Source organism: Lagenorhynchus albirostris, chromosome 17 (assembly GCF_949774975.1).
Source record: "Lagenorhynchus albirostris chromosome 17, mLagAlb1.1, whole genome shotgun sequence".
NCBI lineage: Eukaryota > Metazoa > Chordata > Mammalia > Artiodactyla > Delphinidae > Lagenorhynchus > Lagenorhynchus albirostris.
In genome coordinates this window covers 74059045-74087026 of record NC_083111.1, presented here as the reverse complement: position 1 = coordinate 74087026, position 27982 = coordinate 74059045, and the positions used below count along the sequence as shown (strand labels likewise).

The window sequence follows — 27982 nt, the reverse complement described above, 5'->3', positions numbered from 1 at the left end:
CTAATTGGCAATTTCTGAGAAGTCAGGGTAGGAATCCAAGTCGGCAAAAATATCGTTGGGATTCCGACAGCTCAGGTTGCAGAAGCAAGCATTAATCCACAGGGCCTGGCGGGAGAAGCCAGGCCCATCGGGACACTGGAAGGAGATGTCGATGGTTTTGGACTTGTAGGGGATGCAGCACCTGTTGTCCGTGCAGACCCCACAGTACTTGGGCCGGTACGAACGTGTGCTGGTGCAGCCGGCCAGTGTAAAGTTCACGGGCGCTTCTGGCTGGTACACGGCCAGACACTTCTTCCCTGCCTGCAGGAAAGGAGGTTTCAGTTGAGATGCTCAGAGGATCAACAGCCACTTTCTTCCCTCCAAGCCCTCAATTCTTCCCTTTTCACTCTCCACGCACTCCGCCTCCCTTTCAGATTTGCGGCATCTTCCAACTGGGAAGGACCACCCCAAATACAGCAAGACCCAGTCATATTACGCAGGAGGAAACAAGAGCACAGGAGGGGGCTGCCTTGCGGTGGTGGTACCTCTCAAGCTGCAATTTCCTTTCTCTCCTGTGTTCCTGCCTTGCCAATGCCCAGTCCCTGGTCAGTTTCACTAACACGGAATGCCTTTGCGGCCGCTTTAGCCAATCAAGTACCCCTCGCTGGTTAGGGGCAGAACCATCATGGCCTCCCTGACTGGGGGATGCATTTTACCCTAAACTCTCCTCCTCCTCTGCCTCTGACAGACTCTCCCACACACCCTTTCCATGCAATGTATTCATTCACAATCCATGCAACTGGACTGCCATTATCTAAAGGGAGCTCTGTCTCTCCACAGGGCTGTGGGCCACTCGAGATGGGGCTCTGTCTGTGTCCCTGCAGTCTAATTCCGTGCCTGGTGCATAGTAGGCAGTTACTAAACTCACTGAATGAATGGTCGTCGGGGTCTACTATGTACCGGCACCATGCCAGAAACGGAGGTAGAGCAGATCCAGGCGATGTGGGGTGGGTCTGAGGCTTGCATGATTGATCTGAGAGCTCTCTTAGGCACATAATTATGGAAATGAACTTGGGTGGAAAGCATGAGGCAACAGCACGGGCCGTGAATTCGTTTGGTGGTAAGCCCACCCCTACCTCGCACGCACCGTGCATTCACCCAGCTTAGGACTCTCTGTCCTGTGGCTGGTAAATTTCCCTCCCATGCTTTCCGTTAAGAGATGTTTGCTGAGTACCAAGCACCAAGAATACAAAGGCTAGTAGGGCAGGGGAAATTCATCAGAGAGGGAAAAGAGACAAGGGGAGGAACTGTGGGAAGCTAGGCTATCTCGCCTGCTGGACAACCCTCTCCTCAGCATCCCCAAGAAACCAGCAGTGCTCCCCAAATGGAATCAGTGCTGAGTTTTTCTTTCTCTTTATTTTTCACGTGACACCAAGGCAGATGACCAGTCCTAAGGCGTTAGCGAGGAGATCCTGGGTTAAGCAAATCAGATCCGTTTCTAACTCCAAAGACTGGGTCTTAGTCTCCTGTGGCCGCTACACCCTTGATCCTTTATTTTAATTATCTTTGACTCTCAAAGCTGGAAGGGATGTCCGAGATCATTTCTGGTGTTTTACCAATGAGGGGACTGGGGCTCAGAGATGCAAGGAGATTGGCCATGGTCACACAGAGTCAGCAGCAGATGGGCATTTGACTCCAGCAGTCCTGAGGCCCGTTGTCCCCTACCGCCCCGTGTGGCTGTCACGTGAGTGGGGGCTGGCCCAGGAGCAGTCGGTGAGGGGTCCTTGGAATCACCACAGGAGAGCACTTCTGAGGGACCCTGGGATCTCTCCAGAGTCACCTTGATTGTAATAACATGGTCACCACTTCCACTGAGTGAAATTCACAACCCACCAACCCAGTGACACATTATCCCAAGAAACTGCTACAACGTGGGCTTAATTATTATACAAACGGACCCCCCACAAGCAAGCTCAGGAGCCGGGCTCAAAGCCAGGCTTGTCTGTTACGCCCGAGACACCTGCCCCACCCTGGGAGGCGGACCCACCTTGACGTGTGGCCAGAGGTCCACGTCACACGGCCGCAGGTTGCAGAGGCGACTCTCCTGCTCAGGCCAGCACCGGGCATTGACGTTGGAGATGCGGGTGGAGACCCCCAGGCCGCAGCTGGCGGAGCAGGGGCTCCAGGGGCTGCTGTAGGCTATGCAGTTCCTGTGCCACGGCTCTACCTCATCCACGGCTGCTGCGGATGGGAACCAGATGCCCTGTGAGTTTCCAGTCTCTGTCAGCCCCCAATTCCTGTCGCCACCGCCCTAAGGGCTGGGGTCCCTGAACCTCAGGCAGGACAGAGGTGGGCTGTCCCTCAGCACAAGAGGGCAAGCTGGCTTCTAACCAGCACAGTTTCCCAGGGAGAGGAGGGCTGTTCTGAGCTCCTTACACCTCTCTGGAGGGAGGACCATCTTTAGAGACAGGTGGACCTAAGTTCAATTCCTGCTTGAGCACCTAGAGGCTGTGTCCCTCTGGGCCTTAGGCTCTTCACTAGAATAATAACATCTGCCCTGCAGGGCTAGTACGGCAATAAAAGGGTCCAGATACTGACTGAGTACACATCAGGCATCTGTAAGGGGCTGGGAATAAAAGGTTAAAAGACACTGTTCCTGCCCCTGCAGAGATTATGCTGTGTGGGGAAGGTCAAAGGGAAGCGCCCGCACTGTAGTACCAGCATTTCATCTGGGCGATGCCGCGGGCATCGTGGTTAAGGGGACACACAGGCTTCAGAGGCAAATGGCCTGGGTTCAGCTCTGAGTACCACCACTTAGTAGCTGGATAGCTTCCAATAAACTAGCTCCCACCTCCGTGTCCCCACCTGTAAGAGGGGCTGACAGTAGCACCTCTCTCCCTCCTGTCCCAGGCTGGGGACAGAAAAGATGGGTTCAGACACGTGACAGCATTCAAGCTGTCCCTGGCCCTTAGTGAGCCCTCAGTCAAGGTGGACTGAACCCCAACTCTTGGCTGGTTCTATCAACGCGTGTATCCTGGCATCCAGAGACATGTGTAACTGGAGTGAGCTAGAGATGGAGGCAGGTAAAAAGCCAGGAAGACCAAGGAGAGATCTCACAGAGAGATGGAACAAGGTACCCGAGAGAAAGACTGGAAGAGGAAGCCAGTCCAACCTGGCACAGACACGCATGGCAACCAGAGAGAGGAACGGGCAGGGACAGCAGGCGTGCAGGGGAGACGGGTGAATGAACGCGGGAATACATGAGTAAGAGAAGAGGACGGACAAGACAGAAGAAAGGAAAAAGAGGCCTCTGAGGACAGAAGGGAGGAGGGTCCGGGCTGGGATGAGCTGGGGCTGTGAGCACGGATGGAGAGGGCAGGTGGGAGGGGATTTGCTTGGAAGGATGAAAGGGCTTTGGTTTCTGGGTCAGCCACTCAGCAGGGGCTCTGCTTGTGCTCGGTCAGAACGGGGTCACTGGGCCACACACAATGACACGATGGGCAGACAGCCGCTGCCCTGCACCCTCACCCCGTGACCCTCCTGTGCTCTGCCCTGGGAGGCCTGCTGGCGACAGAACTTCCCCGGCCACCTCCTCCACGGGCAGGGGATTGCTGCTTCAGGGGGCTGCTCAGCCCCGGATGGGGCACCCCAGGCCCCATCCAGAGAGGCTGTGCATCCCTGAACGGTAGGGGTGGCAGTACCACCCTCCTTCCTGGTCCAGTCAGACCCCTGGGGGCAGGCAGCCTGGGGACAGGTCTCTATTCTGGCCTTGACACTCCCCCCTCCCCTCCCCTCCCTTCTCCTCCCCTCTCCTGTCCAGTTTGTTCTTCTCTGAAATCCTCCCTCACTTGCCTTCTGAAACCCTCTTTCTCCTGTATCCGTCCTGCCTCTTGGATTTGTCTTCCTCAGCTTCGTTCTCTCTCGCATCTTACATGGTGGTGTCGCAGGGCCACATCAGTGGTCCTCCGTCGAGGCAATTTTGCCCCCCAGGTCACAACCAGCAATGTCTGGAGGTATTTTTGGTTGTCGCTACTTGGCTGGAAGGTGCTACTGGCACCTAGTAGGTGGGGGCCAGGTGTAAACCTCCTCCTACAAAGCCCAGGACTGTCCCCTCTATAAAGAATGATCCTGTCCAAAATGAGGTCAGAACTAAGGTCGAGAAACCCTGCTCTACGCGGTCTCTCTGAGCACTTCTCTCTGAGCACAATCTCTCATGCACTTATAACTTTAAAAAAACAACCAGTACCCTCAGAACGCCCAAACTCCATTGCCATTTCTTCACTCCCTCATGTCCACTTGCCTGGTGGACACTTTCCTTCTAGAAGTGTCCTCATCTGCTGTCTCCCATGTCATCAGACGCTCCTGGTTTTCCCATTACATGCTTGGCTCTCCTTCTCTGTCTCCCCCTCGGTCTCCTCTTCTGTCCTCCCTCAAACATCAGCCCCCCAGACCTCTGCCCCAGGCCCCCCCAACACATTACCCCTAGGCCCTCAGCAGTTCTGGGCCGGAGACTTCCGGAGCTCTCTCTCCGCCCCACCTCCCTCCTCCAGTGCTTTCCCCACAGGACGCTCCTCTGGGTGATCTCATGGGTAGGGCACCCAGCCTCAGCCTGTCTCCAGCAAGGGCGCTCTCCTCCCCAGAAGTACTCCCTGCTATCTGTCCTAAGTAATGACGAGCCCTGGGAGTCTCCGTTACCCCTCTCTCTCCTTCCCCCCACCCGTTGTATTGACGCCGAGCCCTTCAGTCTTACTTGTTCAGTTCCTCTTGCATCTGTCCCTTCCTTGATACCTCTGCTCCCACTGCCCCAATTCAGGTCTCCTCGGCCCACATACCCATCCCTGCATCCCTCCATCCATTCATCCATCCATATGACGAACAATGATTTGGTACCAGCTAAGTGTCTGGCATTGGCTAGGCTCATGTAAGCTGGGGGTGAAACAAATAGGTCTGTCCCTCTCCTCTGTTTCCGGAGCTTCCTCTGGCCTGGCCTACCTGGCTGAAGTCTCACCTGTCCACCCATCCCCCAGAGTGAGCGGGAAGCCATCCACTCCCTCTCTGCCCTTCCACCTGCTGCTCAAGCCTCTCCTCCCAGGGTACCCTCACACCGGTCCTTCCTCAGCCTCCACCCCTCCCCTCCTAAACTCCTTAGTAAGAGAATAAGGAACCGCAGGCCTCTGCTTCCTTCTTTACAAAGCACTTCCTCCTTTTACGCATGAAGGATCCCATAAGACAGGTGGACAGGTGGTCTTATTTCCATTTTACCAGTGGAGAAATAGGATCCCGGAGGAAATGTGACTTTCCCAAGGTCACACCGCTCCTGAGTGGTGGACTGGGGGCCGGGGGCTCCTGTCAATCACAGGTGGGCAGTCAGAGCTTCGGGAGTGTCCGCCCCCACACCCTCGGAGCCCAGGGCCTGCCCTCCCCCCCGCGCCCTGCGCCCCGCGCCCCGCGCGCAGCACCCACCGAAGGCGCCCGTGTGGCGCGGCGCGGTCTTGCGTGGCCTCCTGGCGTCGTCGTCGCACACCCACTGCTCGCAGCAGCGCCCGGGCACGCTCACCCGCCGGGCGTGGCGGCACCAGACGCGCGGGGGGCGCGCGCGGAGGCAGAGCGGCGTGCAGCCCACCGCGCCGCCCACGCACGTGCAGTTGTACTTGCAGTTGGGCTGGAAGGACTGGCCGTTGTTGTAGCGCACGCCGTCCAGCACGCAGCCCACGCCGACCACCTCTGCGGACACAGGCGCCGAGGGTCAGGCAGGTGGGCTCCGGCGTCCCCCGAAGGGCAGCCCCGCCCCCGCTGGACCACGCCCCCCCCACGTTCACGTCGTAGGGGAGGGGCGAAGGCAGAGCAGTGAGAAACCACTGGGCCCAGCCGGCGGCGTTGGGGGAGTTCGGTGGCATCTGAGCAGAGGCAGCGCCAGTTCATTTAACCCGCGGAGAAATACGCAGTGCCACCCTGGAGCGGGGTGGGAGGCCGGGACGGGGAGCCAGGTGGCTAGCCCCTGGTCCTGTCCCATCAAGTGGCACAAAACCTGGTCCTGACAATTTTCTGCCTCCAGGGTCACAGTTCTGAGCCCGGCAGTAAAGCCAATTCGAACACTTTGAAACAAAGACTCAGTTCATTCAATGCAAATTTATGGAGCAGTCTAGGTGCTGGGGATTTAGTAGTGAAGCAAGGAGCCGAAAAACCACGCCCTCGAAAAGATTACATTGTAGTGGGGGACAGAGGAAAGACAATGGACCATCTAGAATGTTGATGGGGCCAGTAAAGCAGTTGATGGGAGTGTGTGTGGGAGGTGGTTTGCAGATTTAAACAAGGTGGGCCAGCAAAGCCTCAAGGCGGTGAGGATGATTCAGCAAAGATGGGAAGGAGGTGAGCTGCCCAGGTCTTGTGCGAGGAGCCTTCCAGGCCGGGAGGGGCTGTAGGCGGGAAGGCCGGAGGTGGGAGCAGCCTGGGATGTGGGAGAGGGCAGGGAAGGGTGAGAGAAAGTCAGGAGGCAGGAGATGAGGTGAGAGGGGGCTTCCCTGGAGGCTCAGCGGAAAATACGAAGCTCCTAGAGCTTAGAACTGAGGCTGGTACACAGTAGGTGCTCAGTGAGTAACTGTTGAATCAATGATACGAATTATGTTTCACAAAAACACTCGTGGTGCTGAGTTGAGAACAGACTGATGGGTATGGGTGGTGTCAGGAGGCCACACTAGGAATCCAGACAAGAGGTGGTGGTGATTGGACCAGTGAGGGACAGCCAGGAGGAGAAGGGCTCAGCTTCTGGGTATATTTGGAGGGACAGCCAGGAGGAGAAGGGCTCAGCTTCTGGGTATATTTGGAAGGACCCGCTGACAGATAGGATGCAAGGATGAGAGGAGAAGCATCAAGAAGGACTCCTAGTTCTATATCCCGAGCCCTGGAAGGAGAGGGATGCTCTGTCCTCAGAGGAGCAAGGTTGGGGTGGGGGGACTCAAGTTCCTCACTAGACACGAGATGCCTGGTTGACATCAGAGTGGCCGTGTGGAGCTTGTTCTGCAAGCCGGAGAAGGTACAGAAAGGAAAGGCGCTAACACTCACTGCCCCTCTGATCTGGAGCCAGGCACCATCTGGTATCTCACGCAGTCCTCGCAGGGGCTGCCCTAGGAGAGCTTTGTTTTCTTCCTTTGGCAGAGACGGGAACTGGGGGTGTGGGGTTAGTGCTCGAGGTCACCCAACAGGTGACTGATGGAGCTGCTCCCAAAGCCTGGGGGCTCTGACTCCACCATCCATTTCCTTCCACCAGACACCAGTAAAGGAGGGGAAATAGGAAAACAAAACAAAGCAGAGGAAGCGCTGGGTGAATCACTGATCTTTGCCTCTGAGTCACCCCTGGCGGCGCGCTTTTGCTCCAGGGAGCGTGCGCGCGTGCGCGTGTGTATTGGTGGAGGGGGAGAAAGGAGTGCTGAAGCCCGTCTCTGCCCGTGTGTGGGAACTTCTGGTGGAGAGGGCAGCGCTGGGTGCTGGGAGCCCTTAGCACAGTGGTTCTCAACACCAGCTGCACGATAGCACCACCGGGGGAGCTCTTTAAAATTTTGATGCCCACACCATGCTCCAGTATATGAGGGTGGACCTGGATTTCAGTATTTTTTACTGTTTTGCCCTTGGTAGCTCCCAGGTGAATCCAGTTTGCAGCCAGGCTTGGGAACCGTTGCCTCTAGAAGTTGTTCGCAGTCTCCTGGGAGGCTTAGGGGGTAGGGGCAAGCGATGGCTGGTACGTGCGGTGGCTGTGGGTTGTCTCGTCAGCGGACTCTGGCATCCCTTCCTTATTCGATGTCTTCCTGACTAATTGAAGGACCAGCTCCTGGCTAGATGGGGAAGCTGGCTGAGTTTCCTTCCCCATTCAGATGTGCAAGTCCAGGCATGAACGGGTGGGCTTTCATTTTATTGACGGACTTCAAGGAACTCAAGTCACCTTGCTGTGCCGTCTGGACCTCTACTCCCCTTGCCGCACCCCTGCTGGACTGTCACCTGCCTGGGAGCAGGGACAGTGGGCCATGCCTTGTGACCCCATTGCTGTATTATCACTAACCTGTGTTCACCGCGTGAATGAATCAGTGGACGGATGGATGGATGTCAGATGGGGTGAGACCTACTCCGCATTGGGCTTCTACTGTGTATCAGGCACTCGACATCCTAACCACCCAGAGAGGTAGGCGTTATTCATTCACTGCATTTTTCCTTGATGAGGAAACTGACACTTAAAAAGGTTAAGCAGCTTTCCTAAGACCATTGTACTAGTTAGTTACGGCGCTGGGCTTCGAACTTAGGTTGTCTAGCTCCAAACCCCATGCATGGGTTTTCTACTCCCTCACTCTTCAGATGGGAGAGTCTGCGCTTGGAACCAGCCCTGCCCCCAAACTCTGAGGATGACCGTGGACAAGGCTAAGGGAACTTCTACAAAGGAAAGTTGAAGCACATGAGACACTCACCAAGAGCAGCCTCAACCACCACGCGAAGCTGGTTGGATCAAGCTCCTTAAGTGACGTGCCCGAGGTCACGTAGCCAGTAAGTGGCAGAGCCAGGAGGCAAAACCCAAGTCTGTCTGCCTGTAAATTTCATGATCCTTCCAGCAAACCACACTGCCCTCAATCCTGACCCAGCTGCATTGAATGCAGTCATGTTTGTCCACGAAAATAGCCAAACAGTTTAATCCAGAGGTCACTCGCTGCCCACAGAGGTGTTTAGTTTGGCCCGTGGAGTGCTTTTAAAAAAAGTTTTCAATGTGTTGCCAACATTTACAAATCATACACAAATCTGGGTTTCTTTCTGGATTCACTTGAAAACGGAGCAGACTGGATCAGACCAAGCTCACTTTTCCGCCTGGCCTCAGTGGCCAAAGCTTGCATTCACTAGTTTGCCATAATCCCTGTGATCGTCTCTTTGAGTTATTTGTGCCAGTGTTGCAGCTGCTCCTGGCTTTTATTTTATTTTTTTTTATTTCCTTGTCCTGGCTTAATGACACGCACATCTCTGAGGACAGATTTAGCCTGGCCTGGGGATGGTCCATTGGTTGTTGGCCATTTGCTGACAGATGGTGTGTGTAGAGGAACACTTCTTTCTCTTTCCCCTCTCGCCCCAAAGCCTCTTCCTCTCTAGCGTCTCAGACCCTGGACTCTCTTCTTTCTCGCATTAGGGTCTCATGAATTCAGACACTATGGCAGCATTTCCGGGAAGATGTTCAGTAGCACACTGGTGAATTGTGTGTGTGTGCGTGCGCGCACATGTATGCATGCTGTGTGTGTATCTGAGTGTGTGTGGTGGGGTAGGTGGGTCATTGGGTAAAATTCTGCCTGGAAAAACGTGTTCACTGTGCAAATAAGTTCAAAAAGAAAAGTCCTCTCATGACAGCTCTCTTTTTGGAATTTGACAATGGACGTGAACGTTTAAAACCTCTGAAAAGTTCTGTTTCACTTATTGAACCTTATTTACTCCGAAGTCTGTAGACCTACATGACCAGAGAACCCTTGGCAAGTGTAGTACTCATTACAGTCTCCTGAAAACCAGTCTTCTTTTCAAATACAAGGAATGGAAATAGAGACTCATGACGAGAGGGAGCCAGGTGAAGACAGGAGCTGACATTTAAAGAGAGAGGGCTGGTGCTAGATTGGGAAGCTGGCTTTCCAGGCCCCTGGTGGTAAAGGCAGGCAGGATAGGCAGTCCCGGGGTCTGTACAGTCTACGGGTCCATGAGAGAATGTCTATAAAGTTGTGGTGCCTGGCACGTGGTGAGATGTCATTGCAACTTTAGGGAATCATATAGTCACAATGAATTTCCTTTTAATGACCTTAAAGAACAGCTGTAAAAGGGGAAAGAAATGATGAGACAGTCTCAGAGACGTGGAGGGGATTCTACTGCGGGAGGGCTCAGCCTGGTTTCCTTACCTGGGTAGGGGGAGAGAGTATATGAGTGACTATATACATCAGCAGTCAGTCTCAAACCTGAGTATGGGAGTGGTCCAAGGAGCTTGTTAAAGTTGTAGATTCCCATCTCCACTTCCAGAGAACTGGAATGAGTAAGTCTGGGGTGGGGCTCAGGAATAACATTTTTAACCAACACGTCAGATGATTCTATGCGGATGGAATCTGCAAGTTTTCACTGAACAGAGTTTTGTGGGGTTAATAATGAGTCTCAGTAAAAGGGGGGAAGATGGAAAGGTGGCAGAATCAATGGTAGTTACTTGGACCGCGAAAGACAGATGACTTGGTGTGAAAGCTGAGGCATGAACTGAGGTCAAGAGAGCAGAAAGTGCTCATAAGTTAACCATGATTGTTTTGACTTGGAATTTTGTGCATAACCCTCGTCAACAACCCACTTCAGGAAATATAATGGGTTAACTGAGGGTGAGAGAGTCTGCTGTGTGTGAATATGCAGTGGTGTGTGTTAGAATCATAGTTAGGGGGAAAGCTGGATTCAGCATTAAGGGAAGAAGGGAGTTCTTGGGTTTATGAGGCTTTGCGTAACTTTTCAGAAGTTAGGCTGCTGCGTCATGATGCCTAGTGACGTCTTTTCATCATGCTGGATCAGGTATCTTGAATAAATGCTTAGATGATTCAAGCTAAGTGAATAACAGTCCAGATAGAAGCAGGAGACCAGAAAGTCCCAGAAAGGAGGTCTCTGAGAACAACAAAGGAAATGGTAGAACCCTGTGAAGAGCAAACAAACAACAAACAGCCTCTCCCCTGGCATGGGGCTATTATAAGGACAAAGAGTAAAGAAAAAGCAAAGGCAAATAGAAACCCCAGGAAAAACAAAAGACTTCATGATAAAGGAAATTCAAACAAGTGCACTGTCTCATGTCACAGTGAAAAACATTTACATAATCCTAATACTGTAAATAGTGGTTTATAACCAAAAATATGACAATGATATTGGAAGATGGGGGAGACGTCAGGTGGTAGTAAGGAACTCAGACATTAGCTATCATATAGGGATCATTCATAGATTATCCACAATTGATATTTAAAGCTGATCAATGTATAACTGAAGACATGTATTGAGGATTTGCAACTACCAGAAGAAAGGGCTGGAAGCTAAAAGTGACTGTAGCAACCAGGGGAACATGGGTGGGTGGTAGGAAGGGATGGTTTCAGGCTGCTGGGTTTTATTCTTTCAAGGCTACTAAATGTTTTAAAGCCATGTTGTTTTAATTTACAATATTACTGAAATATCTGGAGCTCTGCAGGGTCCTGGTGCCCCTGGGAGGTCATGGGCAACCAGCAAAGAGTTCTACCACTAAGAAAACAGAACCAGGCTTAGGTCTTGACTGGTGGATGCCTCTTCCCTGGACTCATGCATGGATGGAGAACAGAGAAGACAGCCAGGTTCTGGGTGCCAGAGGAATGCAGCATCCCTCCCTCCTCAGGAAGAGCCCAGCCTCTGGCCTCTAATCACGGCCTGGGGTAGGGGGCGGGGGGTATTTCCTGCAGAACTGGAGCCAGGCCAGAGGAAGGGCAATGGGTGGGGGTCCCTGGGCCAGAGCTGGGGATGCTGGGGGCTGGCCGGATGGTGTGTGTGGGGTGTCACTTACGTGCACATACTCCTACTGCGTACCTCGGGCTGTCCCCACTGTAGTCACAGTAGAGGCCCCGGTGGGGGTCACAGACAGCAGCCTCTGTGCAGTTGTCCCCGAGCTGCTGAGCACACATCTTACAGCATTCGCAGCCGTCTGTGATGAGGCTGACCCCCAGCGGGCAGCGGGGCGGGGATGACGGGCACTCGCACGGCCACTTGCAGAACTGGGGGTGTGCAGAGGTGTCCTCCAGGGGAGCCGGGGTGAAGACCGTGGCCGTGGGAGCTGGAGAGAGGGCCTGCAGGGGAAGGGCAGACATAAAGGGAGCTGCCAGGTAAGGGGTTCAGAGGCCAAAGGTCTGCAGTCACCTTCCCATCTTCATGGTGTTCAAAAGGTTTACGCGAAATTATGTTTCTCCACCATGCTTTTACTAGCCAGACGTCTCCTTTCTCCTCAGTGCAACCACAGGAGGAGCCGGAGTTCAGAGACTTAAGCCAGTTGCCCGAATTCCCCAGCTGGTAGGCCGGAGGCAGGGGGCAGACTCTAGGTCAGATCTCTGAGCCCCATGGGTGTTTCCATTCCTTCTGATCATCCCGAAACCTGGGAGGTCCTTGAGTTGGCCTCGATTGAAGGTGAGGAAGCTACAGCTTTGAGGAAATGCCTTCCGATGAGTCACCTGTGTGGCACGGCCCACACCCCATCCACCGGTTGCTCTTTTCTCTGCGTCCTAAAGATCTACCCTCTCCACTGAGGTTTCAGGTGTACAGCACAGTGATTCAGTTACACATACATACATAGACACATGCACATATACGTACATTCTTTTTCAGATTATATCCCCTTACAGGTTATTAGGAGATATTGAGTATAGTTCCCTGTGCTCTACAGTAGGTCCTTGTTAGTTACCTATTTTAGATATAGTAGTGTGTATCTGTTAATCCGAAACTCCTAATTTATCCCTCTACCCCCCTTTCCCTTTGGTAGCCACACATTTGTTTTCTATGGCTGTAGGTCTACTTTTGTTTTGTAAGTAAGTTCATTTGTATCTTTTTATTTTCAGATTCCACATGTAAGTGATATGCGCATTTAACATCGGGTTTCAGGCAGGTATTTTTATGAATTTTCTTCTCCTTCTTATTTCCCCTCTGAGCCCCAGGAAAGGGCTGCATGGGTGGCAGCGTGTCCAGCCTCATGGCTCCTGCAGCTGGCTTGCTCTGCCTCCGTAGGGAAGGGAGTCATGCTCTTGTTGCTGGTGCAAACCATGCAGAGAGGGGTCTTATTTTGCGCTAAGGGTAACGGACCACCACTCCGCTTCCCCAACCTGCACTCCTCCCCAGAACCCCATTCCCATCCCCGAGCCCATATATTCATCTTTATGCTGGCAAATATGATGGACAGGACAACAGGCCAGCGGGGAAGGAGACGTAAGTCCCAAAGGGCCCCCCCTGCGCTGAAGATCAGGCAGATAGAACGGGAGGCTGCTGTGGGATGCTGGCCAGTATTAGGAGCTTCCAACTGCCTGTATCTCAGGGATCCAGTCCCCCGCCCGGCCCCTCCGGCTGCCTTCCTGAACGGCCCTCCTGGCCCCTCACTCTATACTGGAGGAAACCTAGGCCCAGGGAGGAAGGGAATTGCCTGAGGATGGAGAGTGGAGGCTGCATTTTCCCACCCCCAGGCAGTGGTCCCTGCTGGGGAGCCTCCTGTCTGGGGCTCCTGAATTCTGAGGTTAGCGGAGGTGGAACCAGGGCTTGTGCGGGCTGCCCCACGGGCCAGCTCCTCCGTCTTGAACCAGAGCCTGCTCTGTGGGCTTACAGATCTGCGCTTCATTCTTTGAACAACAGATGCTGAGATATTCCGACAGATTCCTTCTTTTCCTGAGGAGGAAAGCGAGATCCAAAAGGCAGAGGGACACCTCCAGGATGACACGGACCATGTCAGGGCGTAGGCACAAATGACTCTCCAAGCTCTCATTTCTGGGACCTTTACCTCTACCCCCTCTGGGCTCTTTCAGTCACTCCACAAACGTTTGCTGAGCTAGCTCACCGTCTCTCTTAAGTTTTAGGCATTTGAAGATGACGTTAAAAATGTCCTGTGCTTGTGGCGCCGCAGCTCATAGGAGAGACAGTTATTCGAGGTGATTTATCACAATGTGAGGCCGTGTGTGAGTGCTGGGCACCGGGGCAGCCCCGGGAGCTCTCTGACTACCAGGGCAGGAAGCTCTCTGCCGAGGTGAGTGGTGGGCATCCTTGAGTGCCTGGCTGTGAGAACCAGAGGCCAGGAGAGATGGTCCAGGTTGAAGTGTTGGATTAGCTGGGCTCTTGGTTCTGTGCCCGGCACATAACAAGTGCAGTAAATATTGATTTGACACATTAAGGGCCTTTGAAAGTCAAAACTGCAAACCTTGATTTGAGGCTTTCGTCACCTCTAGGCTTGGTTTCAGGCAGGTTTGCTGGTGGGGAGCAGACTGCTCTGGAGGTTGGCAGGGCTGGTCTGTGTTCATCGGGAAAGCATTTAGTTACCTTCCCTTGTTCGCTTTTCCTCGAAAAGTACAACATGACACACAAAACCCCAAACCCCCAAATCAATGAAACCACACACTCACACACACACACACACACACACACACTCACACCCTCATCTTTCTGACTCTATGCAGAGAGACTTTTCCTTGTCAGTCTGTGACAGCGGAGGCCTGGAGCTTTATGAAGCCCCCAGACCACCTCTGACAGTCTCTAGACCCTCAAGACCTACTCCTGGCAGAGGAAATTAAAAAAAACCCCTCTCCTCCAGAAAGCCTTCCATGCCTTTCCCAGGTTGTATTAGAGGTGCTGCCTCCCCCACTAAAATGCGAACTTGTAAAGGACAGAGTCTGTGCCTTACTTCTCTCTGTGGGCCTGAAACACGGCTCACGGCCCACAGCAGGGCTGTGTAAGTGTGGCCTGGTGGAATGGATGGATGGGGAATTGTTGACTCTAAGGGGCTTTGGTGTCTCTTGATTTTTCAGGGTCTACCATCTTGGAAGCTTTTTTCTCTGCTCTAAGTTTGAGGGTCAAGAAAACAGCATGGGACCCGAGACAGTCAGAAGTGGGTTCTCTGTGTCCTTGGACAAACTTTCTGAGCCTCCACATCCCCATCTGTGAAATGGCCACAGTAATGCCCCCTCGGGAACTGTTGGGAGGGTGGAGGCACTGTGTATGCAGAAGCACTGTGTATGCAGGCCTGGCAAAGGGCAGACGCTCGAAAGCACGACTTTGCCCTTGCGCTCCCGTGCTTGTGCGCCCTGCCTCGCACCCACACAGCCCAGCACAAGACTTGGGGGTCTGGACACTTTGAACTGAGCTGGGATGGTCTGGAATCTGGATAGTAACCACCTCCACGTGGTTACTATCCATCCTGCTGTCCCCATACCAAGTTAAACCTCCCCAGAAGGAAGCCTCCTTTCCAAGTGCATGCCGGGAGCCCCAGGGCACTCAGCTCCTCAAGGGGAGCTGCAGAGAAGGCCCCCCGCCTTGGATGAGGGAAGCAGGTGATGGCGCCGTGGGGCAGTGGAGGGAGGGGCCCCGGGTCCGCTGAGCCAAGGCCTTGCTGTTGGCGCCATCTAGTGGTAGAAATCTGCCATCCCTAGAAGGTCCTGGGTGAGAGCTGTTGGGTGGGAAGACCTTCAGACCCCAGGGCCTGAGGACTCCTCATTTTGGTGCATGACCCTCTGAATCCCGACTGCCTTGTCCAGCACCCACGCCCCAGGGAAAGTGACTGCACACACACACACACACACACACACACACACACACACACGCGCGCGCATCAGCCACCTTGAATACCCAAGACGGCACTGCACGTCCGCCTGCCCTTGGTCACGGTACAGGGACTATTGCAAACTCACTGGGCCTACATCATCTTTTATAACAGCAGAAGCTAAGGGTGAGCAAAGGGAAGGAAAGCAGTCAGAAAGCAAGGAGAATATCTATCGTCTGGAGAAAAAGCCAAAGAGAATCAAGAAGAGCCCTGGGTACTTGCAAATTGCAGCTGTTCACATAAGAGCCTCTTTTCCAATGTGCTTCTGCATGCGGACTCCCCGCGGGCACCACTGTGTTTACAGGAAAGACAGGAGGGTGGGGCTGTGCCCTGATGCTTCCCAGGCTGGGCACCCAGGGCTCAGGCTCCTGCCTGGTTCTGCCCGCTCAGCCCCTCAGCTCCCGGGCTGAGCCCACTGCCCACCTCCATCCTCAGAGCCCCCAGGGCAGTGCCTCACGCAGTCACTTCCTACCGTGGCTCCCAAACTTTGCTGCATGTTAGAACCACCCAGAAGCTTTGATAAACACTGATGCCTGGCCACTGTCCGCAGACAGCCTGACTGAAGTGGTCTGGGAAGAATCCTGGGCACTGAATGCAGCCGAAGGTGACAAGGGTCCACTTGCCTAAGGACCTGGTTAAGATACAGATGCCTGAAGCCCACTTGGAATATTCAGCTTCAGCTCTTCTATGCTGGGCCCAGAATGTGTATGTTGACCTATACCCCTGGTGATTCTCGTGAGAATGGGAACCGTTGTCTTAGAGAACTGGGCCAGGGGAGGGTACGATGGGGAGATTCTAGGCCATTTTCCTGTCTTAACATGACTTTTCTAGAACATCACTTACACGCCTAACCTGTCAGCAGCTTGATCAACCTTCCACAAAGCAGTCCAGGCCAGACTGCAGAACACACACCGTTTTCGGTAAGCAGGCCTCATGTAGTTAATTGAAAATGATGTACTTTGCTTTTACTGTTTTGTGAGAAAGACTGAAAAATGAAAGAAATAGAAAAGGAGCAGCTCCCCATGATAAGGCCCCTAAGTGTCAGCTGGGTACTGAATGAATGTGTCCCCTCAAATTTATATGTTGACGTTCTAACCTCTCTAAAGGTCATGGTATTAGGAGGTGAGGTCTTTGGGGGTGATGAGGTCATAAGGGTGGAGCCCTCACGGATGGGATTAGTACCCTTATAAAAAGGATTGCAGAGAGCTCCCTGGCTCCTTCCACCATGTGAAGAGACAATGAGAAGATGCCAGTTATGAAAAGTGTCCTCATGTAGAATGTGACCATGCTGGCCTTGACCGTGGACTTCCAGCCTCCAGAACTATAAGCAATAAATTGGTGTTTGTTAGCCACCCGGTGTGTGGTTTCCTAAAGAAGCCCAAAGGGACTAAGACCGTGTCTGCTACTTAACCCTCTGGGCAGGGAGGGTAATCAGTAGGCAGGTTGAAAGCCATGAATCAGTCCATTTAATCATATTTATTGGACAAACTTAAGCAGATGAAAATTAAGAAGGAAAACATTTTTGCAACAATAAATGGTGGTAGGCATGGGAGCAGAGAGTAGGAGCTGGCAGTGGTGGGGTGCCACCCTGAGACCTTAATCACCCTGATCGATGATGGAGCCAGACCCCACCATCCTCTGAGAGTGTGTGTGGTTCATCGATGAGCAGGGCCCTGGGACCAGGAGGAAAGCGCAGGGCATCTGCAGAGAGTGGAACCCATTTCCCAAGGCTCTGTGACCTGGGGCCGTGCTCACCCTCTCTGAGCTTCAGTTTCCTCATTTGTAAAATAGTAATGATGACAGCATCCTCCAGCAGCCCTAATGCAGTTACAGTCTTACCTCCATTTTACGGATGAGGAAACTGAAGCTCAGAGAACTTAAGTAACTTGCTCACAGTCTCGCAGCTGAGAGGGGGTCTCTGAGTGTCCCCAGAGTGTCCCTCCAGAGGGACTTATCACCATGCTGCCCTACTCCTTCATCCCTTCACATTCATATCCGTACATTCATTCCTCCATCCTCCCATCACACACATGTACTAAGCATCTCCTGCGCCGTTGGTGCTCAGATGAACAAGGCGTGTGGTTCTTACCCGAAGGCAGTCACAGTATGGACACACACACAAGATTACAACACGGGGTGGTGACAATTGTAATTCATTTGAGCCCAAGCTTCCAGGGGTCCCCGGAAGAGGAGGTGGGAGCCTCTCGTGGGGCTTTTCAGGGACAGATTGCCCTTTCTTGACTCCTAGGTGCTCAACACTGAGCCTGGCACACCGTGGGCTAGTGCTTCATCAATGGAAGGGATGGTAGAGAGCTTGGGCTTGCCCACGTTTGGGCGGCCACCCCCAGATGCTCCACCAGGGGGCAGGGTTGAGACAGGAATGGCCTGAGCCAGCCTCAGCGGGGCCCTGGGGGTTTTAGGAAAGGGCTGCCTTGTTTGGAAGCAGTTTCTGTTTGCTCCTTCCCTGAAAAGAGGCCTCGGTGGGCAGTGGGAGAATGTGGACACAGACCTGGGTCCAGAGCTGGGGATGCCCTGTGGTCAGCCCTCTCCGACCGTTTGCTCTCACTTTTCTGGTGTAACTAACAGGCGGCCACCATGTGACTTGGTGGACACGTTTTCTGAGCATCTCCTCCTCCGAGGATACCCCTAGGGGTCTGTACCCAGGGCTTGGTAGGAATGCCCTGCAGGTGGGGTCACCGTCTTGGAAAACTCTTAGCTCAAACCCCACCAAGGCACCTGGCCTGAGTGTTTGGAGGACCCAGCACTGCCCAGAGCCTTCCATGCTCACTCCGGTTCCGATGGCAGGATCTCTAGGGACGTGAGGCCCAGCGCTGGCCAGGCTGCACGTCTTGGGAGGTGGAAGGTTTGTAGAGCTTTTCTGCTAATTAGTTTTGCAAACATGCAGTCTTATGAGCGTCTGTTCGGAAAAGTCGACTTTATATGGAGAAGGTAGAAAGGGCAGGAAGCCAGATTTCTTTCCAAATAACGAGCCCTCATGAATTTGTTCATTCATCAACTGAATATAAAGTATCTACAAAGTTCCCCGTATAAAGTCTCAGGGAGCACCCAGCCTCCCCAGGAGACAGGAGTATGAAAAAGGCAATTGCATTATAGAGCAAGGATCAGAAACCAGCCCCCAGGGACATCCCGCCCACAGCATTTTTTGTACCAGACTAGAACGGTTTCTACACTTTTAAAAGGCTGTAAAAAAAACAAAAAGGAAGATTCCATGGAAAGCCTATAGTCCACAAAGCTTAGAATATTTACTTTCTGGTCTTTTTTTAGTAAATGATCGCTAACTTCTGTTATAGAGTGACAGTGCTATTAATAAGAGCTAACCCTGACGGAGTGCATAGCCAGTGGTGGGCATTTCTACCAGGGTTACGTATAATCAAACTTAAAACGTGTTCATTCTTTTTTGGGGACGTGTTCAAATATTCACACCGTTGGGAGAATAATATAATGAATCTCACATACCTATTCCCACTTCAATAATTATCAACCAACCTCTGTCCATCTCCTCTCCTCCATTTCTCCCGCCTACACACATGCTTTTTCATTCTTGAGGATTTCAAAGCAAATCTCAGACATCATGTGATTGTACCTGAAATTCTGCAGAGAGTGTCTCTGAAGTATGGAGAATTACAAACAAACAAACAATTTTCACACCAATTAACTTAGTTTGGTTACAATTTTGTAATTTTCCCTATAGCAAATACTTAGTCCGTATTCAGACTTCACTGATTATCTCAAAGCTTTAAAAAAGAAATCAAATGGTTTCTATGAATCAAGATCAAAATGAGGTCAATGGTCTACATTGTCTGCGTTTTGCCTTTTATGCCTCTTTTATTGGTTTCCACGCTAAGTCATCTAGTCGTTGTGAGAACCCTAAGAGGCAGGCTGCTTTTATAATCATCTCCCCCAGTTTACAGATAAGTAAACTGAGCCACAGAAAGGTCAGATCATTTGCCCAAGACCGTTCACAAGTGGCAGAGTTGGGATCTGAACCAGTATCAGTCTCTTAAGGCATCACACCCAAGGGCCACACGGCGGGGTGTCTCAGCAGAGTCTAGGGGCTATGAGAGCAAGGTGAGAAGGGAAGGGATGGGGCCGTGGAAGCAGGGAGGGCTTCCTGGAGGAGGAGCCATTTGGTCTGCATCTTTAAAGGATGAGTGAGAATTGACCAGAATGGCAAAGAGAACATCCAAGCTGAGGAACGGCATGAGCAGGGACGTGCGGGTGCTGCAAAGTGGCATGGAGCAGGAATGACCAGTGGTCACCGTTGCTGGGGCTTAGGGCTCAAGGACACGGCGAAGGCAAGCAGGCCTCATGGCCAGAGGACCTAAGGGCCATGCCTGGGATGTGTGCGCCTGCTGGGGGGAAAACGGGGATCTCTCCTGAGTCAGCCAACCCATTGTGCCAGGCAATGACCAGAACACCCCTGTAAGGGCAGTGCTGAGGGTCCCCATTTGACAGATGGGAAAACTGAGGCCCACGGAGGTTAGAGACACAGCAAGACAATTATACACTCTGTTCTGACTCTGGGTCTCGTATTCCCCCAGCAACCTCTAAGAGACCCTGTTCTTGCTTGATTTCCAGTTCATTCAACTCACGAAAAGGAGCAGAGAGCCTTCCACATCCCAGGCCTGGCTGTGGTGGTGGCCATGGCTGACCAGGGAGGGGACCAGCCCTGGAGCAAGAACCAGTACAGACACAGGGGGAAGAAACTGCCCTCTGAGCTTAAGCCTGTTCTGCATACAAGGGAAGAGCTAGCAGCCGTCCAGTAGGACAGAGGGAACCGTCTTCAGCCCCTACGGGTGGACCTGTAGGTGGGAGGCCCTGGGCTGCAGCCCTGATGCTGAGACTGTGGCCTTGGACGAGTTGCTTGCCCCCCTGACAGGGCAGGGGCAAGTGGGCTGAGGCAATCCCTCTGGTGCTGTCTGACTCTGACCATCAGCTCACTGAGCTGGGCCTCCGATAAGGCCTCCCCTCCATCCACCGCCTGGACCCCGACCGCCCCCCCCTTCCCTCCTCCTGGATGGGGCCCTGTCTCGGGTGGGGAGGGCAGAACGTGGACAAGAGGCTGGGGCACTGGACACCCTGGGAAGGGGTCCTGCCAGCCCTGTGTGGGGAGCTTGGGGGTGTTCTTGAAGCGTGGATCGCAGGGAGGTCATCAAAATGTGTGCCTCAGTGTCCAAGTCTGTAAAGTGGGGGTGATACTCAGTGAGACTCAGTGAGCTCCGTGTGGTCCTCAGCCCCCAGCGAGGTCCCAGCAAGGGTTGATGCTTTTGATCCTTTAAGAGCTGAAGTTTGCAGTTGTCAGGACGTGGCTACTTGGGGTATAGGGCCAGAGACAGCTGGAGTGAGTGTGTGTGTGTATGGGGGGCAGATCTGAACACCAAGGGCAGCAGTAGGGAGGACGGGTAGACGGCTGCAGTCCCCAGTCCACATAGCACCCACCCACCAGCTTCTGCTGTCCAGGAGCTCTCAGAAAAGCCTAGAAGACAGCACCCCAACCCCAATGCACCCTGATCATCACTCTCTCATCGCGGCCCCCAAGCTCCTTCTCGACGCGCGCTCAGCATCCAACCTGCATTCTCTGCCTCTGTCGCTGGGGCTCTGTGAGTCGGGCTTTTAGGTCCCTTGTATGGATGAAAAGCTGAGGCCCAGCCCGGAGGTGGGGGGCTGGCTCTCAGCCCCAGGTGCTGTACCGCCATCTCCCCTCGGCCACCACTCCATCCTGCCGAGAGCACGGGCAGAGTGGGTTTCTCGTCTCCACTTTCAGATGAAGAAATCCAGGCTCAGAGATGAAACCAAAGCCTAGCCTAGAATGGGGTCTGCGACTCCTTGCTCTGTGCTCAGGAACCACGCCCGTGGCTATGGCTCGCTGATCAGTCCTCTTAGTGACCGGGTCCGAGCGGGGAGCTGGAGGCCCTGGGCAGGGAGAAAAGGGTGGATAATGGTGCAGGTTTCTCACGGGGCAGATGGAGGCATTATTCACGGAGATGGGGAGGCAGGTGGGACTGAGCTCTTAATGGTATTTACAAGGATGCTTCTCGAACGTGCGAGGCCTCAGGGATTGACTGTGGTCGAAAGTATCAAAACTCTGGAGTCCTGGATGGCAGCTCAACCAGCTCAGTAGGCCCAGGGGAGCCGCCACTGGTCTTTGCAGCAGTGTCCGGGCATCCTAAGGACCAGGCCTGACCGGGTACCACTGAGATGGCGGGACCCTTGGAGATGAAGCTGGTGGTATGCTTTCCAGTTTTATGAGACCAGGGGTACGCTCTGAGAGTTGAAAGAGGAGACGTGGGAAAAAGGGAGAATATCTGGGGACACCTTGAAGGGCAGAAGCATATCTAGAGGAACATCCCAGAGCATGGGCTTTTGGGGTGTCAGGCCAACCGTACTCTTAATGAAGAGGCAGCAGTATGCGTTCCCTTACAAGAATCATGGCACCCGAGCCCTGTGACTGGCCCACCTGATGAATGAGTTGTGGCCCCTAGGAGTGGCTCACGCCTCCAGCTGGAAGCAAGTTTGGGGTCAAGTCCAACCTCCTCATTTTCAAGATTAACAGATGAGCGCTATGAAGGCAAGTGGCTTGTCTGATGTCACGGTGATGACTAGCTCTCTCCGCAACGTTATTCTGCCCCAGGAGCAGGATGTGAGTCCCAGCTCTCTCAGAACATTCCTCCGCCCTTAGACCACTTCCTTCCTCCTGCCCCTTCCAGCCCTGGGCGGGCTCAGGGCACATGGCCCTTCTCTCCACTCTAAGACTCGACGCGGGATTATGCGAGGGGCAGGGGAGGACCCCTCCCTTCCTGTCCTTTGGGCCTGGGCGCTCTTTCCTCCGTCTTCCCCCTTATACCACCACCAAGGCCGAGCAGAGCCCAGGCCCATGCCCCAAGCCTGGACTTGCTTCCAGATGAGGGGGATGAGATGGGAAGATTTTATCACATCCCCTGGAATGCCCATTATCCACATTTGAGAGGCCCAGCTCCTCCTCTGATTCTGTCTCTCTTCCCCCCACCCCCCGCCCCCGCCATGATGGAAGGAAGAAGGATAGGAGAGGTGGTAGATTATCAGGACGTCACGGCTGGAGGAGATACCAGAGTCTCTCTAATTCGATGGTTTTGGAAACCATGTGTGTGTAAGAATCTTCAAGGTGCCAGTTAAGGTACAGGTGCCTGGGGGTGGGGGTGGGAGGTCTCCCCAGGAATTCAGGCTCAGGGCCCCAACGGTAGGTTTTTTTCTTCTGCAAGCCCTCTAAGCTTCCCTGTCAGATTTTCAACACATTCGTCTGTGCTAGGGAAAAAATCTACCTCCAGCACGTGAGCCGTCCTTGTTGGTAGGGACTGAGTTAACCATCTATCGCCACATCTCTAGAAATAGGAAGGGGCTGGGCACATAGCCGCACTGTTAACATCCATGGGACAAGTGAGTGGATGGGCATGAAAATCACTGTCACTGTCAACCTGACTCAGGGTTGTAAGACACAAGTCTCCCCTTCAAGCATCATCATCACCACCATCACCATCACCACCATCATCGTCAACATTACCACCATCATCATCATCAGTATTTCTTTCTCCTACGTGATAATCCAGAAGCGTTCACTGACTCCCTCTACATGTTCTGGGAAGCTGGCCAGGATGTGGAAACCTCGAGATCTTCTGAAGACCAACTCAGCACTGAGCCCAGCACAGCCCATCAATTACTCTTCCCCCCCTCTTGCCCACCTGGTACTGAGCCTGGGGTCTTTACCCTTTATTCTTTAAGCCTCCCAAGAGGATTAGCACCCAAGAAGTGAGTACTAACATTATGCCGTTTTACAGATGAAGAAACTGGCTCAGAGAGGCTGGGTTACTTGTCTGAGGGTGCACAGCTTGCAAGGAGAGGAGCTCAGTATTTTCCCTTCCCCACCTATTACGACCGTTCTATGTACACTTGTGTCTTTCCAGGACAACACTGTCTAGTAAAACATAATGTGAGTTCTGAATGGAATTTTACATTTTCTAGCAGCCACACTAAAGCGTAAAGGTGAAATTTATTTTCATGATGTATTTTGTTTAGCCCAATATCTTGAAAGTATTATCATTTCAACATGGAGTCAACAGAAAAAAATTATCATGAGAATTTCACGGTCTTGTATTCACACTAAGTCTTTGAAATCCAGTGTGTATTTTAGCCTTTCGGCTCAGCTGGGACACAGCCACATCTCAGCTGCCCAGCGGCCTCATGTAACAAGTGGCTACTGGTTGGGCAGTGCAGGTCTGGACTATAATAAGCCTGCCTTGTAGGTGTGTGGTTTTCAAGGGAGCTGATGTACGCAGATGCCGCGGATACAGTGCCCAGGACACGGTGAGCGCTGGATCAGTGTTAGCCCTCATCGTCATCCGTGTTCCTGGGACAGAGTGTGCTCCACGGGAGTTGCTGAATGAATGGAGAGTGTGCTGAAGCCTCGCCCGCAGACGTCTGCAGTGTTATACGGTCCTCTTGTGGGCCTTCCTACCCGGCTTTACCTCCTGGGCTGTGGTTGGCATCCCTCCCAGCTCCTCCCACGATCCCACCCTGGACCACTGCTGGCTCACCTCCCTGCTCCCATATGTAACCTACAGTGTGTGGAGCAGCCCCTTCCCACCGCTCAGAGAGATGGCAAAGCTTCCCGGGAGGAACTCCAGGGTTTCTGTTTGTACAAAGACAGCCTCCTGGCGTTTGGCTGCTTTGCAGGCGTGGGGCAGGGGCCTTTCCTGAAGCCTGGGGAGGTGATGCCGCTGACAGCCTGGACGTACTGCCCAGCCCAAGGTCAGGATCGGGTCTCCCAAGGAGCACCGTTCCCGTGCCCATTCCAGAGGGTGAGCCCTCACCAAGGGCCGTGCCCAGGTGCAAAATGCCAGTCCGAGCTGCGCTCTCGCCAGCATCCTGGACAAGCAGCGGGCGGGAGGGGCCCAGAGCTGGGAGCAGAGTGTCCAATCTGACGGAAGAGGCTCTGAGCAGGGAGCTGGTGGGTGTGGGGTTTGAAATGCTAGCTCAGTTCCCAGCTATACACAGGAAGTGTAAAGAAGCCATGTCGCTTATGCTCCTGCAATCTTTTAAAAGGGGTGTGCCGCTTACCCGGGGCCACGCGATTCTGTAGTTGGTCTGAGGGGCTGAAAGTGGGTTTGCATTTCACACTCAGCCCACGTATCCTCAAGCACACACACACACACACACACACACTATGGGGCTTTATACCTTCAGACAAGCCACAGTCACTTACACATGCATGCTTTTACCCCTGTGCACACCAACACACATTTCTGTGGGAGAAGGTATATGGGTCTCAGCTGTACACAGACAACCAGAGACCTAATGTGTGCCCGGAATTTATCCGCACAGCATTCATGTGCCTGGTCATGTGCTTCTGAGAGGCTTCCCTCAAGCAGCCCTGTGTTCACTCCTCGGCAACGGGGAACTTGACGGGGCTCGGTCGTCAGCCCCGATTAACAAGAGAGGACGGGAAGGTCCGAGTGATTAGGGGACTTGCTGGAGCTGCCTCAGCCAGTGGCAGAGCTTGCACCCGGCCTCTCTTTCCTGGATGACGTCACCCCTGCCTCCTCTCATTCCAACGTATGAGTGGCTGTCACCTGCCTCGCCAGCCTGTAAGCTCAGTAGGGTCACGGACTTTGTGCTTCTCATATTTGCACACGTACATGGACCAGGGAGGCAAGAGGCTGTATTGTTGAGAGCTGACCTAGGTTCAAAGGTCAGCTCCACAGATTACTAGCTGTGTGACCTTGGGCAAATTACTTAACCTCTCTGAGCTTTAGTTTTTATCTGCAAAGGAAGATGATTACATCTGCTTAATAGTATTGCTATGAGAATTTAGGAGATGCTTAATAAATAATCATAAATGTCATGTGGATGAACTGAGGAAGGTCTTACGTATATAAATATATAGGCTTTGGCGCAGTGCTTGGCAACCGCCCCCCCCCCAAATGTAGACCCTCTCTCTTAGCACAAGGGAGGTACTCACTACATGTAGAATGAAGAAAAGAACAAAGAGATGGAAAAACAAGGTCTGTCTGTAGCTCACCTTTATCATATGTTACATTCCTGAGTACACTTGGCTACGTTTCTGAGCTCACTGCCCTGTCCCGCTCCTGGATTTATCTCTTCCTGGGTTGGCCTCTTCCTCCTTCAATTACGGAACTTTTCGATAATGTTTTACTATCCGACAGGGCAAGTCCCCCCTCACAATTCGACTTCCTAGAAGTTTTCTTGGCAATTCTCATGAACCTTTTCTTCCATATGGACACATCTATCATCATTTTTTCCCATTAAAACCTCAGTGGGACCTTGAATGGACTCACATTCCCTTTATGTATGAGTTTGGGGAAGATGACCACAGATGGAACTTGGCTCTGAAGGAAAGTACAGGTTGACCTTTGTCTCCCAGCCCTCACGGGGGGGTTAAGGCTCTATCCGGAGAGCTCCTGAATCAGATAACAGTGTTGTAGGGGGGAAGTATGGGTCCCCACAGAAGGTCCCTGGACAGGGGCACAGAAGAGAGGTAACTTGTCTCCTCCCAGAAACCTTCCCTCCATCCTGCTGCCTGGGTCTGTCTGGACTCCCAGCTCCTGTGCTGTGCGTCCCCTCCGCTGAGCCTGTGGGCCTGTACCCCCTCTTCCCTAGTGCAGATTGCTCTGAGGAGGTACCTGGGGTTCCCGTGTACTTGGACCCTCCACATACTTCTCTCCTTCTCCTCACTCAGACCTCACTACCCTACCCCTCTCACCTCTTCACCATCCACCCCCTGTCCTCCCAGACATTGCAACCCTGAAATAAAGGCTGATATGGCGTCTTCTGGGTGCTCCAGTTTTCAGGAAAGCTATGGAAGAAGAGAGTGGGATTTGGCAGGAAACGATCTGAGTTTGAGCCCTCCCACTTATTAATTGTGAGACCCTGGGCAAGTCCCTGATTTGCCCTGTCTCCATTTCTTTCATTTGTAAAATGGAATTAATATCCTTTTTTAAAAAACTTTTTATTTTATATTGGAGCATACTTGATTAACAATGTTGTGTCAGTTTAAGGTGTACAACAAAGTGATTCGGTTATACGTATAATGTATCTATTCTTTTTCAAATCCTTTTCCCAGTTAGCTTGTTACAGAATATTGAGCAGAGTTCCCTGTGCTATACAGTAGGTCCTTGTTGGTCGTCCATTTTACATACAGCAGAGTGTACATGTCAACCCCAAACTCCAAACTCCCTAAAAGTTCCCTGACCAGGGATGGAACCCATGCCCGCTGAATTGGGAGGGCAGAGTCTTAACCAATGGACTGCCAGGGAAGTCCCTTCTTCTTTTTTTTTTTTTTGGTAGGATGGTTCAGCATCAACTACATTCAGAAGCCGCACAAGTTATGGAGGATTTAACAGCAAGTCACCCAGACGCCCTCCCTGATCTCATCAATGCACACGACCGTGCTTGGAGGAATATCCGTCACCCAGCGCCTATGAGCAACTGGCCTGTGGTCAGCCGTCAGCTCTCAGCCTCAGATCTGGTTGATTCAGAACCAGCGTCTTTGAGCCCACGGGCAAGTAGCTTACCCCCAAGCCTCAGCTTCCTCATCTAGGAATGGGGCACATCAGTCCCCAAGAAAGCCGTCCATGGGTAATAAACTCCCTCTTGCCATCCTCCCTCGTTCTCTTGGCCTTACTACTGGCAGCAGGCCCTGGCCCGGGCTGTGGGATCTTGGATTCAGAAGCTCTTCACAGCTGCCCACCTCCTGCCCGCCGTGCCTGCTCCAAGCCTCGAGCCAGCCGCCTGGCTCTGTGCTGCCACGTGTCTTACTCCCTGGCTTCTCGGAGGTGCAGACCTTCCTCCCTTCCCCTCCGTGTGCCTTGGGATGGAGGTGGGAGAGAGAGAACCCTTAGGGTTCCCCTGAAACAGCGGGCTTCCTCTGCAGACCCGAATGTACATGCTTCATAAACTGTAGAGGGCTGTGCAAGCCCAAGGCGGCCGCATTTGGGTTAGAGAATCAGCACAAGCACTGTTTGTGCAAGTTAGTGCTTTTGTTGAGAGCTGATATTATCCCTTCCAACTTTTCTTGGCCTTTACTAACTCCCCCACCCCCCACCCCCTGCCTTGTAGCATCTCCGACACTTGGAAACTCATTTTCCAAACTCAAAGACTAGAAGTCTAACAATAGTTTTCCGTACTTTATGCTGCTCAGAGAGGGTGAGTGACTAGCCCAAGGTCACACAGCCAGTCTGGGCATTCCTACGTCTGGAGTCCAGGCTCCCTGACTCTGTTCCTTCGAGTGTCCCTTTCTGCTGCATTTCGGGTGGGAATAAAAGGCGTGGAAGTCCTGTTCGTTTTGTTTCCTCCCCTTGCCGGGATCAGCTGTCCCCAGCAGCCCTACTCCTCACCCTGGGCCTCGCCCTTGCTCCTCAGTGGACACCTCCCTGCCCCCTAACATTCCAGTCCTTCTCATCCTGCCCACCCATGCAGCGGGACCAGTGGAGATGGGAGCTGGGACCCCTCTCCGTGCCCCTCCGGGCAGGACTCACCATGGCCGGGGTGCTGCCCACTGCTCCTACTGCTGTCACTGCCACCAGCGCCCACGGCAGGAACCACCTCATGCCTGGAGGTCAGTGGCCAAGGCATCTACGGAGCAGCCCAGAGGATCCGGCCACC

At 53.0% G+C, this 27982-nt stretch overlaps 1 protein-coding gene across 1 annotated transcript; it reads right to left on the bottom strand.

The window, feature by feature from the left end:
• Positions 1-27927, bottom strand: CCN4 (cellular communication network factor 4). Its single transcript, XM_060128288.1, has 5 exons — positions 27856-27927; positions 11531-11810; positions 5443-5703; positions 2027-2220; positions 1-300 (listed from the first exon to the last, which is right to left on the bottom strand). Exons 1-5 carry the CDS (start codon positions 27925-27927, stop codon positions 1-3), a joined length of 1107 nt encoding a protein of 368 aa, XP_059984271.1.
• Positions 27928-27982: the final 55 nt, after the last annotated feature.